General features: G+C 41.9%; 1 protein-coding gene across 1 annotated transcript in view; it reads left to right on the forward strand.

The window, feature by feature from the left end:
- CEMIP (cell migration inducing hyaluronidase 1) overlaps positions 1-11675 on the forward strand; it is a 93880-nt gene that overhangs the window by 51219 nt on the left and 30986 nt on the right. Inside the window, 5 exon segments of the mRNA XM_057365860.1 lie at positions 2842-2912; positions 3677-3772; positions 4414-4535; positions 6898-7039; positions 7864-8055. Of these exon segments, the coding sequence (XP_057221843.1) occupies positions 2842-2912; positions 3677-3772; positions 4414-4535; positions 6898-7039; positions 7864-8055 (623 nt within the window).

An 11675-nucleotide genomic window follows, 5' to 3' on the forward strand; every position in this document is an offset into this window, starting at 1 on the left:
CACAGACAGAGGATTAGATGGGCTGAGCATGAAGGAGGCTGCAATAATTGTTGTGTATTCCTGGCTGCACACATACAGACACACAGAGCACATTCCTCAGCTCTCCAGCACTGATCTGGGACTTGTGCAGCACAGAAACTCATGGATTTATGGTGTGGACTGTAAATATTTCTGTAGCCAAAACAGTGTCTGCGTTGGCACACATGCTGTTGAGAATACTTGCTATTTACCCAACTGCAGCCATTATATTTTTTGTGTTTATCTGAATTTATGTAGGGTTTTTTTTTTTTTTTTTTTTTTTTTTTTTTTTTTTATGAGGCACTAAGAGGGTGTCTGCAGAACACACACACACACAGAATSTGCCCTGTAGGGAAAAATGATTCAAAAAAGGAGTCTGTGGAAGGAGATTTGTGTCAGCTGGGCACACACAGAGTGAGATCTGGGGTGGCTGGTGAAGAGATTGTGTCAAATGTTACAGAGGCACCAGACAACATTTCAAAAAATCAACCAAAGGGACAGAAATTGTCTCCAGAACCAGGTTATCTCCATCAGTGCAGTTCTTGCTCTCCAATCTAAATCCCCATATTACAGCCCAGTAGCCTGCTCAGGTTTTTTTTTTTTCAAATGCTGGAATTAGGGGAACAGAACATGATTTTTGAACATTACACTTTTTTCCCCAATTGTGCAACAGGAAGGAATTGATGGGTTTCACACATGTTTGTAACAGTAAATTGCACTTGGTTTYTTTTAGGATGGTTTAAGGCAAGTTTCTCATCACTTTGCCATCAATGTTTATAATGAAAATACCACAGAAATTAATCCATGGAGGTGTGATTTTCAGCATTGCCATTGTTTGTAGTTTAAAAACTAATACTTGCCATGCTGTTATCTGAAACACCACAAAATTGCACTCTGTGAATGATAGRGACGTGGATAAATAATGAGGAGTAATTGGTCAACACTGCCTTCCACCAGCAGACAGGCCTGTGGAAAAATATCTGTTGCATTATTTAAAATAATGTATTTTTTAGGAATGTTCTCAGAGTTTAAGTTCAAACCCACATTGTGTGGATGGCAGTTTTCTAAGACACCAAACTCTCAGAAAGGCAGTTTGGTGACACACTGCAGCACAGGCAGCTTTAGGTGCAGCCAAGCTTTTCCTCTTAAGCAAATTTAACTTCAAGTGTAACAAGATTTAAACACAGTGGTTTACATTTCAGACACATCTAYAACTACAAATAAGGATGGATGCACACTTGGCAGGTGCTTTTTGAAATTTTTTCGGAGTATCTTAGAAAAAAAAAATAAAATTGAGAATGCTAAAATGGCACACAAGTGTACACACTGTACGGCTGTGGCCAAGGCAGGCTCTGGCTGAGCAGAGCAGATGGATTTCTCTTTTTCACACTCCTGTCAGCACTCCCTGCCCAGCACTGGGCTTTGCTGGCTGCTCCTGCTCAATCCTGGCTGTCAGATCTTCTCCCAAAGCTGGGGCTGGCCACGGGCATCCCYGAGAGAAAGGAGTGTGAGCCCCAGGCTCAGGGAATTCCTGTTTCCCACTTGGGAGGTGCCACTGCAGTCAGGCTGTGATGGTGCTGATTTCTGGCTGGGGTTATTTGGGCAAATTCCTGTCCATCTCCAGCTGCTCCGTTTTCAACCAGATCGTGAAGTTGTGCAACTCCCCCTTGCTGTAGCAGAGCTGATGGGCAATGCTGATTTATTCCAAAATGTTTCTCCTGTGCTCCTGGAATCTCTTTTTATTGCCTGTTTGCTGAGTCCAGGAATGAAAGGAAAATCATGCATTCCTCCTCTATTGTTTTCCTTTTGAAAATTGTGTTTACTCTTTCAGTGTGAGCCTTTTTTTTTTTTTCCTTTTATTAATAAATGAAGAGAAAGCCTTTTTTTTCACTTGATGGCACAGTTGTTCTCTTTGGAATTCCACACAAATATCTCCGGTTTGGCTCTGGACTTGCCAGTCGCTTCATTTCTCATAGCCCAAACAGATTGCATGTGTCCTTACGTGTCAGGGTTGAACAGCTTTTAAACTATTTTTAGTCCTAAAATAACTGGGAGAAACAAGTATTTTAACATGTGAAGTGGGGCCAAACCTTGAGCTGCCAAACTGAATAGCTCCTTCTTCTTAAAACTACTTTTGAAATTCTTTTTGAGGCATTACAATTTCTTTTTTTGCCATTTGTTTCAAATTTGGTATGCCAAAATAATAATAATAATAATAATAATAATAATAATAATAACAACAACAACAACAACAACAGCGACAACAAATCTGTCTTGGCTGCTGAGAAACATTTATCCTCATTCAGTGTTCAAAAGAAGGAAACCAGATATGCAGAGACTATCTCAGTATTTTTTATTGTCCTATGCCAGCCAGTCTGTGTATTAGAAATTCTCATGGGTCATTCCAAAGACAATTGTCACATAAAAGGTTTCAGCATGAGCTAAATTTATTTAAGCAGAAGTGGGGKTTTTTTCATATTTTTAGTGTATACACATGCACACAGACACACAAAATATTTATTTTCAGGCTCCCCAGGGAGTTGCTCATGTCTCTTGTCCCACACAAGTTTCTTCAAACACCCATTTAAAAAAAAGGAACACACTTGTTACAGGAGTAACAAGTCKTCAATCTTCCTTYTCTTTGATATATTTACTGAAGAAAYATAGAGTGTTAAGATAATTTTAATTTTAACTAAGATGCCTGTGRCACTAATCAGACTGTTTTGAATGTGGTGCCTCTGAAACATTTAAGAACATTGKGCTGTGAGAAATAAGCATCTCGTACTTGACATAACTCGATCATTTCTCATTTTTGTTTTCCAGGCACCCGTGGAGTTTTATTACCATTAAAGGAAATCCCTCCTCTTCTGTTGAAGACCACATTGAATATCAAGGTATTTAATGCACAAAATGCTGTCCTGACATGATCTCTGGAAGTTACTGAAGTTAGGGCTGGAGAATTTGGTCGATGGTGTTTTTACTTCCCATTACATCAAATCTATCAGCAATTGATGGTTTGAGACATTTAATTGAATGCTTTCTCTGTGAATTGCTTCTTCCCATTGATACATCTGAATCAGCTGAGTGGGGATAGCTTAGGGTATCCAAACCCTCAGAGAAATGTGAGCTCCTGCACCAGTGAAAATCCATGGGACTTCACTGAGTTCTCTTTAGACATGCTGCCTCTCTTCAGACACAAATCTGTGGAACAGACACAAATCTGTGGAACAGACACAGCTCACACCAGCTGAAAACCTCATCAGTGTATCCTGAATTAGTAGCCTCAAATCCTCCTGTGAAACCATTTTCTTGTGAGCTGAACACTTTGGAGTCTCTGTTCCCTCATTCTATGAACAACCCAGCTTGCTACAACATTAAACAAAAATAGCAATGTATTACTAATAATTGGGGGGTTTATACTCTCCTGATTTTTCAAGATTTTTCCTCCTGATTATCCATGCAGTCACAAAAGTGTCTGAAGCCTCATTGTAAGATCAGGAATTTTTTTTCTGGAGTTGTGCAGGGCTAATTTTGAATAATGCAGCCAAAACACTCAAATAGACCAGTGCATTTTCAGTTCTGACTTTTGCCAATTGCATTCCCTGATTTTACCAAAAGTGAATTCGATGATTTCACCAACGTTTGTTTTTCCTGACAGGTCACAAAGGGTCAGCCGTGGCCAAAGTATTCAAACTATTCAAAGCTGAGAACGGAGAACATTTTAACGTCTCTTCGACGAGTGAGTGGGTTCAAGGTAAGAGGTCTGTGGGCTGTTTGACTGACAAATAGGGTGAAGGACCCTTTTTACTGCAATCCTTTTCCCTTTAACTGCAATCCTTTTCCCTTTTACTGGAATCCTTTTCCCTTTTACTGCAATCCTTTTCCCTTTGGGAGGAATGTGCTTGCTAGCAGCTATTTATGTCGTCACAAACATGAGCAATGAGCACTCACAGATTCTTTCCCCCGTTGTCTCCAGGACCCTCTGAATAACTGGGATCCTTTTTCCTTTTCTGCACGGGGTGTGAAATTCCATCTCAGAGATCACCCACAACCCCTTCCTTCTCTTCCCGTCATGTGCATGGTTCAGACAACAGACAGCAACGGGAGAAACTTGATCTGAGATCAGAGGAGGCAGACACAGATCCAAAATCCCTGTCTATCAATGATGTTCACAGAGCACACTCCAATTATGTAGCTTTTAATAACTCTGCTCTCCCTTGGCTGGTTGCACCTCACAGCACCATTAAAAGGGGCTGACAGGAAGGGGCAGGAATCAAATCATCAGTGAGGAAATTCGGGAATGATATCTGAGATCGTATTATGCCTCACGCATTTTTTGCTGCGCTCATTAAGCTTGACTTTCAGATGACTGTTCTTGTTTGCACTTGTCTCCAGATGTGGAATGGACAGAGTGGTTTGAGAAGCCTGACAAAGCCAGATCTAAGGGCATGGAGAAGCTGTCTGACTTCAAAGCTGCTCATCCTGATAAAATCTGCAGGCAGCCCATTGACATCCAGGTAGGCAGGCTCAGCACTCGCTTCAGAGTCCAAATCTTCTTTGGACTGACACYGAACCCCCAAATAATTGTGTTTGTCAGTAATTATTGTTTCTAAMTAAAATACACCAATTATTTTTACCWCTCTAATGCATAACCAACAAAATCYTGTGTGCARTCAYGTATTGTTCTGAGACAAATTTGATAGGATTGAGCTCCTTTCAGTAAATTCTGGCTTCTGGCATGAAAAGGTGTACAGATGGGGTCATGGACAGCACAGATGCTATCATGAAATATGTGGCTCCCTGCTGGAAGATTAAAAGGAGCGAGCACATGAAAATTTCAAAGGTTTTAAATGGTCCTGGAATGGACCCTACCTAAAAAATTGATCACAAAATGTAACGAGATGGTAAAACTACCAGCTGTAGTGGGCTGTCAAAAATATTGGTGAGCTTTCAGTCATTTCTTAAAGTCAATTGTTTTATCTCTGAGGAAAGAAATTTTAATTCTATTTGAAGCTAAGCATTATAATTACACACCAGGCCAGCAAGCTGAGGAGCAGTCAGATAMCTTTTCTGACAAAGTCTCTTTAAGGACAAAAAAAACCCAGCAAGAAACAAGGGCATTGTTTTTTGTGTATGTTCACCATATACTTTTTATGTCTACCTGGTAAAACAACCAGAAAGAGACAATAAAATCCTTCATACCTGTGTGAGGCTCAGCCTAAGGCCCCTGCCTGCTCTGAGCCAGTGCAGTTGTCCTTCTCCACAAGAATGTGGCTATTGAAAAAATGGGAATGCTGACAGGATGAGTGAAACTTTCCAGGGCTAGATGTTATAAAGAATTTCTCTTGAATAGAAAGGAAAAAGCTGCCCTATAATTTTCTGCCAGCTCTTACCAAATCCACAGTCATTTCTGCTTCCATATACGTGTATTACAAGTGACAWCTCAGTTCAAAACAGAGGTCAGATGTTTGTAACAGCCCCTTCTAGAATGTGTATTAAAAGAGAAAGAAAAAAGACATTCTTCTGTTCTAGAAACAAATCTTTTTTTCCTCTTCTGTGAAATAAGCTACTTTTATTTTTTCCTCACATATATTAAAAGCAAGACATTTTTCAGTTTATCCCGCAGATCTTAGGGCAAATCCTCAGGTACTGTAACCTGGTGCTGCTCCTTGCTTTCTTAAAGCTCCCCTGATTTACAGCAGCTGGCTGCAGGCAGAAAATTGAAGATATGATGGCAATAACAGAAGCACAGCCCAGCCAGAGGCACATTCCTGCAGCTGGTGGTGCTAATCCCATTTCCATTAATGAGGAAAGCCTGCACGAGTGWGGATCAGGATCTGACCCTGCATCCAAAGATGCCTTTTCTCCCGGTGCCTTGCTAAAATGTGTGTTGTATTTGGATTGCCCAACGCAATTCACTGCATTTTTGTGAAAGGGTCGAGAGAAATGGGAGCTGCAGAGACAGAATGTGAAATTTGTCACCCTGAGGGGTGGCATTGCCCCAGCAGGAAAAGCAGAGAGGTTCCATATCTCACTGCTTCTTGGCACTGTGCAGCCTTTTTTTTCTCAAGGCAGCTCCACAGGCTGGTGCTTGCCTGTGAGAAAAGGCCACTTCTTGTTTCTTTTGGAGCAGGCAGYAGTATTGCAGCAGCCTCAGGGTTTTTTTTAGAGACTGACTGATGCAGGCAATGGAGAAATAAAACCCCTTCCCCGTTTTTCTGCAAGGYTCAGACAGAGCCTAGCCACGAGCARTGGAATGAGCACAGAGGCTGAAAACTATGAGTTCATTTGGGTGCAAGCATCCGTGTTCAATGTTTCCATCTGCCCTCAGACCAGAGGAGAAGGAAATTTAGGGCAGTGAGGCAGATGTTGSTGAAGCTCACAAACTCCTCCCAGAAGGGCTCACGGTCTCAGTACAGACATGGGGAAAAGCTCTGTGTGAGCACTGGCTGGAAACGCTGTCATGGGGGTTTATTTGTACTGTGATGGTTGTGCCAACACCCAAAACACAGCAAAAGCCTCCTCTGATGGTGAAATGATGTTGTTTTGGTGAAATCCCTTCACCTCACAGCGACTCATGAATGCCCCCCCCTTCCTTCTCTCTCTCCTCGCTTATATATCTGAGCTGATGTCATATGGTATGGAATATCCCTTTGGATCCTTGGACAGCCTATTATCATTTAGATCACTACAGACAATTTCCAGCACTGCTAATTCCCTCAGGTACTGGACACCTTCATCTGCAGTGCTCCACTTCCCTGGGGATTTTGTAAGATCTTCCTTAAATGAATACCTAGCTCTCACGCTTGACAGAAGCCGTTTCCAAAGGCTGCAAAATCGCTCCTTCCTTCCCAATTCCTCTTTCCATCCCCATTCCAGGCAACGACGCTCGATGGAGAGAATTTAAGCACCGAGGTTTTCTACAAGGGCGGCCACGATTACCAATTCCTGTGCCACGGCAAGGGCCAGACGGGCGAGGGCTGCCACRGCTACAGAGTGAGATTCCTGTGTGGCAAATCTGGTACGTGCCCTGTCTGTGAAAATCACAACAGGGGACAGCAGAAATCCTGTCCTCCCATGGCTGACTCTTGTCTGGTGTCAGAATAGCAGTAATTTCCCCAAGTGAAAGCTTTGGCCRGGCTATGGACACGAACTCAGATAGAACATTGGAAGATTTATCTCAGGAAAAATTCCTGAGTGCTAACAGAGGCAGCAGGGTGGTTTCTCAAACACCCAGCAAGGCTGTGGGAAATAATTGGCAAGATTTTCCATGTAAATTCCTTGTCTTTTGCACAAACATTTTGGGATGATGTTGGATTAGTCAATCAGAAYGTGTGAAGGTGACAGGGTTTGAGACTAATATTTCATTTTGTAGTTATTAATTCCAACACCGCTGCCTCTAACCTGGTCATTAGGTCATTAGGAKTTTTGGTGCTAGCAGGAAAGGAAGGGTGGCAGACTGTTGTTTTGCTGGAAAAAACAGTCATTAGGTTAAAAACCACTTGGCTGCTGTAAACAACAGCACCCAGCGCCCTCAAGGGCTGCTGAAAAGTGGGTGTGGTGAGAATGAGCCACTAAGAGCTGTTTTTAAATTTATCCTGGGCTTAGTGGAAAATCCACCTGCCTGAAACTGAAGGAAAATACTTTCCTGTTTTCTCGCTTGCCAAGCCAAAGCCAGTAAAAAACATGTTTGGAAGAGTTAATTTTTTTWAAATTTTTTTGGGGCATGAGAAAATCATAATTTTTGGTGGCACTCCAAGGTGGGGGTGTGTGAAAGAAAAAAACGAGCAATCTTTCTCTGATAAGACTGACTGAATTTTCCACCCTTCCACTTTGGCTTTTCAGTGAAACCCAAGCTGACGGTCACCATTGACACCAACGTGAACAGCACCATCCTGAATTTGGTGGATGATGTGAGCTCCTGGGAGCCYGGAGACCAATTGGTGGTGGCCAGCACTGACTACTCCATGTACCAGGCAGAGGAGTTCCAGGTGCTGCCCTGCAAAACCTGCAGAGCCACCCAGGTCAAGGTGGCAGGTGAGGTGCTTTACTTGTCACTATGGCAGCTCACAGATTCTTCATTTGCACTGAGATGGCTCCATCAAGAATTGAAAAGAGTTGGATGGCTGGTTGTTAGATGCGTTTGGGATACATAATTTCTGTGCTTGAAAGCCATCTAACTTGGTTTTGGTTCCTTTATTCCTTCCTTTTTCGTGGTTGACTCCACTTTTGTCCCCAAGCACGCTGTTGAGCAGGTATTTATTTAACAGATACAGGTTATGTATTTGAACTTTTCAATAACTGTATTTGAAATGCCCCTTCCTGGAAAGCAGATGAGCACAGCTGATGTGCAGAATGAGTTAGGGCAGGAGCAGACTGTGAGAGACTGAAATGCTGGGAAGTAATGGCCAGCTGGCTGCTTTCCTCAGTTTGATTTAACAAGAACTGTAATCTTACATTTTAGAAATACTGTTTTGTACTACTGAAGCTACATTTTCTGTGTCTCCAGAGGGCCTTGCTTAGAGGTGATGTGTAAAACAAACATTTCTGGTGTTGTCCTGAGTCTCTGCCCTGGGGAGATGGAGTTTTAGGGTGCTGCCAGAGTGAGTTTGAGAAGGAKGAACAGGAGCCTTTGCAGAGCCCCATTCTTCTCTTGTAGGTGACCAGCTCAAACACAAAGCAAATTGCTTTTGATGAGCAGATTTTGTAGTCCAATGTCTGTAAARTGGCCTCTGGATACCAAGTCAAATTAAGCAACATAACCATGATGAAGCACAGACTATTACCAGCATGAGCATAACAGTGAAATCCAGAGCAGGACATTTAATCCTCACTGAGTCTGTGAAGTTGTCTTTYCCTTCTAGAACCTTGTTTTGGCACACTGATAAACAGAGCATGGAAATAGCACGTCAGCTGTCCCTTATCTGAGCAGATGAGGATTTTCTTGCTTCTGTAATTTATTGAATTTATTTAGTAAATGTTATTTTGCAGGGTAACAGCCTGCAGTAGCTGTGGCTGTATTTCAGAGGCAGCATCTGTCTGGCGGTCAGTCACACACGTGATGCTATCTTTGCTTGCACCATGGCTGTTGCTCCAGGCAGAGCTTTAGTCTGCATTTACATAAAACATTTCAGACAAACCATGAGGGCATTTGGAACRTCCAAACCCATTGGGTTCTCTGAAATGAACCATTTCAGCATTATCTCTGATGCAACTTCTTCTGGAAGGCACCAACACTCCCCACAGAGCTGCAGCCATTCATTGTTGGAGATTCACCAGGCCAAGAAAAATGTTATTCACAGCTCGAATGTATCACAATCTTACGATTTCAAATGTCTTGTGCTTTCAAAGAAGACACATTTCCAAGCTGGATGTTTYTCTTGAGCAATTTCTGAGCTGTTGGACTCAGGCTGGTGTGGTACAAGTCATRTCATGAGGGAGGTTTTGGAAGATTGCCAATAAAAATAGAGATGGTGCAGGAATCTTGGGTTTGCCATAACCTAATGGATCCCTGAGATTTGTGTAGGTGCATTCATCTTCTGCAACAGGGACAGCTAGGTCAGTTTAAGGGAACAAATAATGGGTTAAAACCAACAAAAAAATTCATTTTTGAATATATTTCAAGTGAAGAAGCAGTGGAAACACTCGTTAAAGTAATTGTGCTCCTGGTCTCCGATCGCTCTTTAGGAGAATTAGGACATTCCTGTTATTACCACAAATGACACRAGCACCAGGGCCAAAGTCTCTCCTTTCTTATATCCAGACAACTCTGCTGACATCAATGGGATTTCACTGATTATATAAATCAAGGCAAAATTTGGTCCAGTTATAAAAACCACATCCAACTTTCTTGTAGTAAAAACACATTAGCACTAGAAAATAAAATAATCTGCCTGAATCTAAGCTCAGTCTAGATGAAATAAAACCTGGGCAAGGCTGAGATGTCCCCTGTCTTAAGGAGCCAGGAGGTCCCTGAGTTTCTCTGTGCCTGGCTATGGTGTAACTTCATCTGCTGCCCTCTCCATGAGATGTAATTAGCCAGAATAAGGATCTCTAATTACCCCAGGGCAATTGTTGGGCCAGGCTTGTACTGGGGTGCAGAAGAACCTTCACCATAAATGTCCAGTTCCTTTTGCTGTGGAGATAGGCAAGATTGCTTTGCTCCTTCTGAGAAAAGCCTTCCACACATCCATTTATATATGCAGGGTCTCAGAGGGATGTCATTTGTAATCAGTGAAATGGCTTAATTTTCCTAAGAGGTTTATTTTAGCAGCTGAGAACTCCAAAAGTTTGCCCTTTGAAACACAAATGATAAAACCATTCCTACCCATGATGATTTATTTCCCTTTAAATCTTATTTTTTTCCCTTTCTATTTATTTTTAAATGAAACCTAAATGTCACATCTGAACTACTTAAGAGTCTCTTTATTATAAAAAAAAAGGCAGAAAAACCTCTGCTTTGTGGACAGCCAGTTTGGTGTGGCAGCCACTTGGCATACCATGTCTTAATATAATTTATGCTCTCACAGTTTAATGGCATTTTAATAGACATGGTTTAGCATATTGCGCCAAATAAGTCAAACTCATTAGTTAGCTCATGTCCTATTTATATTTGATACTTCCTGCTGAAAGTCACACTTTCTTTACTTGCTAGAAATGGATTGATTGGAGCTTTTCAAAACAACTTAAGGGAGTTAATGCTCAACTGCCACCAGGTTTTAGGAGGATTTAGTTATTTAGCTGTGGACATCTGCAGATCTCAGTGAAGAAAGCGAGGGAGGACACACAGGCTCTGATGTTTTGCACTCCTTTAGTGGACTAACTGTGAAAATTGTGGCTCCCATGGGTGAGTGTGGTTTGCRTGAGGACCCAGACCTGCAGGTCCTGCTCCCAGTCAAATGGGCACCCACTTAAATGGAAATTTTTCCCTCCAATTGCTCCCTTTGTTTGACTCTCTTTATTTGCCTGTCTTTTTTTTTTTTTTTTTTTTTTTTGTTTWTTTTCACTGTGGGAACAGATTAAAACTGTTTGATCTTCCAACTTCACAAGGTTTGGGGAGGGACGACAGCGCAGGGCAAAGGGAGGGAGGAAGGAAGGAAGGAAGGAAGGGTTGTGTTGTTATGATAGAACGGGATAGTAGGAAAGATCAAGTATTTTGTCTCGTTTCCCTGGGAAACAAGTCTTATCTGCATCTTGGTTGCTCTGTATGAAGTTTCTACGAATGCTGATAAGTTTCACCATGGAACAGGAAAGATGAAATGCTCTTTTGTGCTCCTATATGCTCTTGATAGAGGATGAAAAAGCTATTCGTGCCTGGCATAATTACTCCAATTATCCCACATACTGGTGAATCTATGATTACGAGCACACAACTCTTAAATCCTCCTTACTGGGTACAGAATATGAGAGAGATAAGGAGTTTACTGTGATCTCCTTCATGCAGAGAACTTTGAATTAAAAGTATCAATCTGCAGTTTTCTCACAAGTTCACGGCCTGTATCAGCATTTATCTGGTGCTGTAAGGATGGGAGAATTTACTCCATTATCAAAATTCAGATATTTTTAGAGATTTAGGGTGTTCTGTTTAGAAGTTGGCATTATTGTGGCTGGAACTTGCCAAAAGCTCTCTGCATCCAGACTTCTACCAGGCAAGCCCA

The sequence above is a fragment of the Malurus melanocephalus genome, unplaced genomic scaffold, assembly GCF_030028575.1.
Source record: "Malurus melanocephalus ecotype Western Australia unplaced genomic scaffold, MMel_1.1 scaffold_58, whole genome shotgun sequence".
In the NCBI taxonomy this organism is placed as follows: domain Eukaryota; kingdom Metazoa; phylum Chordata; class Aves; order Passeriformes; family Maluridae; genus Malurus; species Malurus melanocephalus.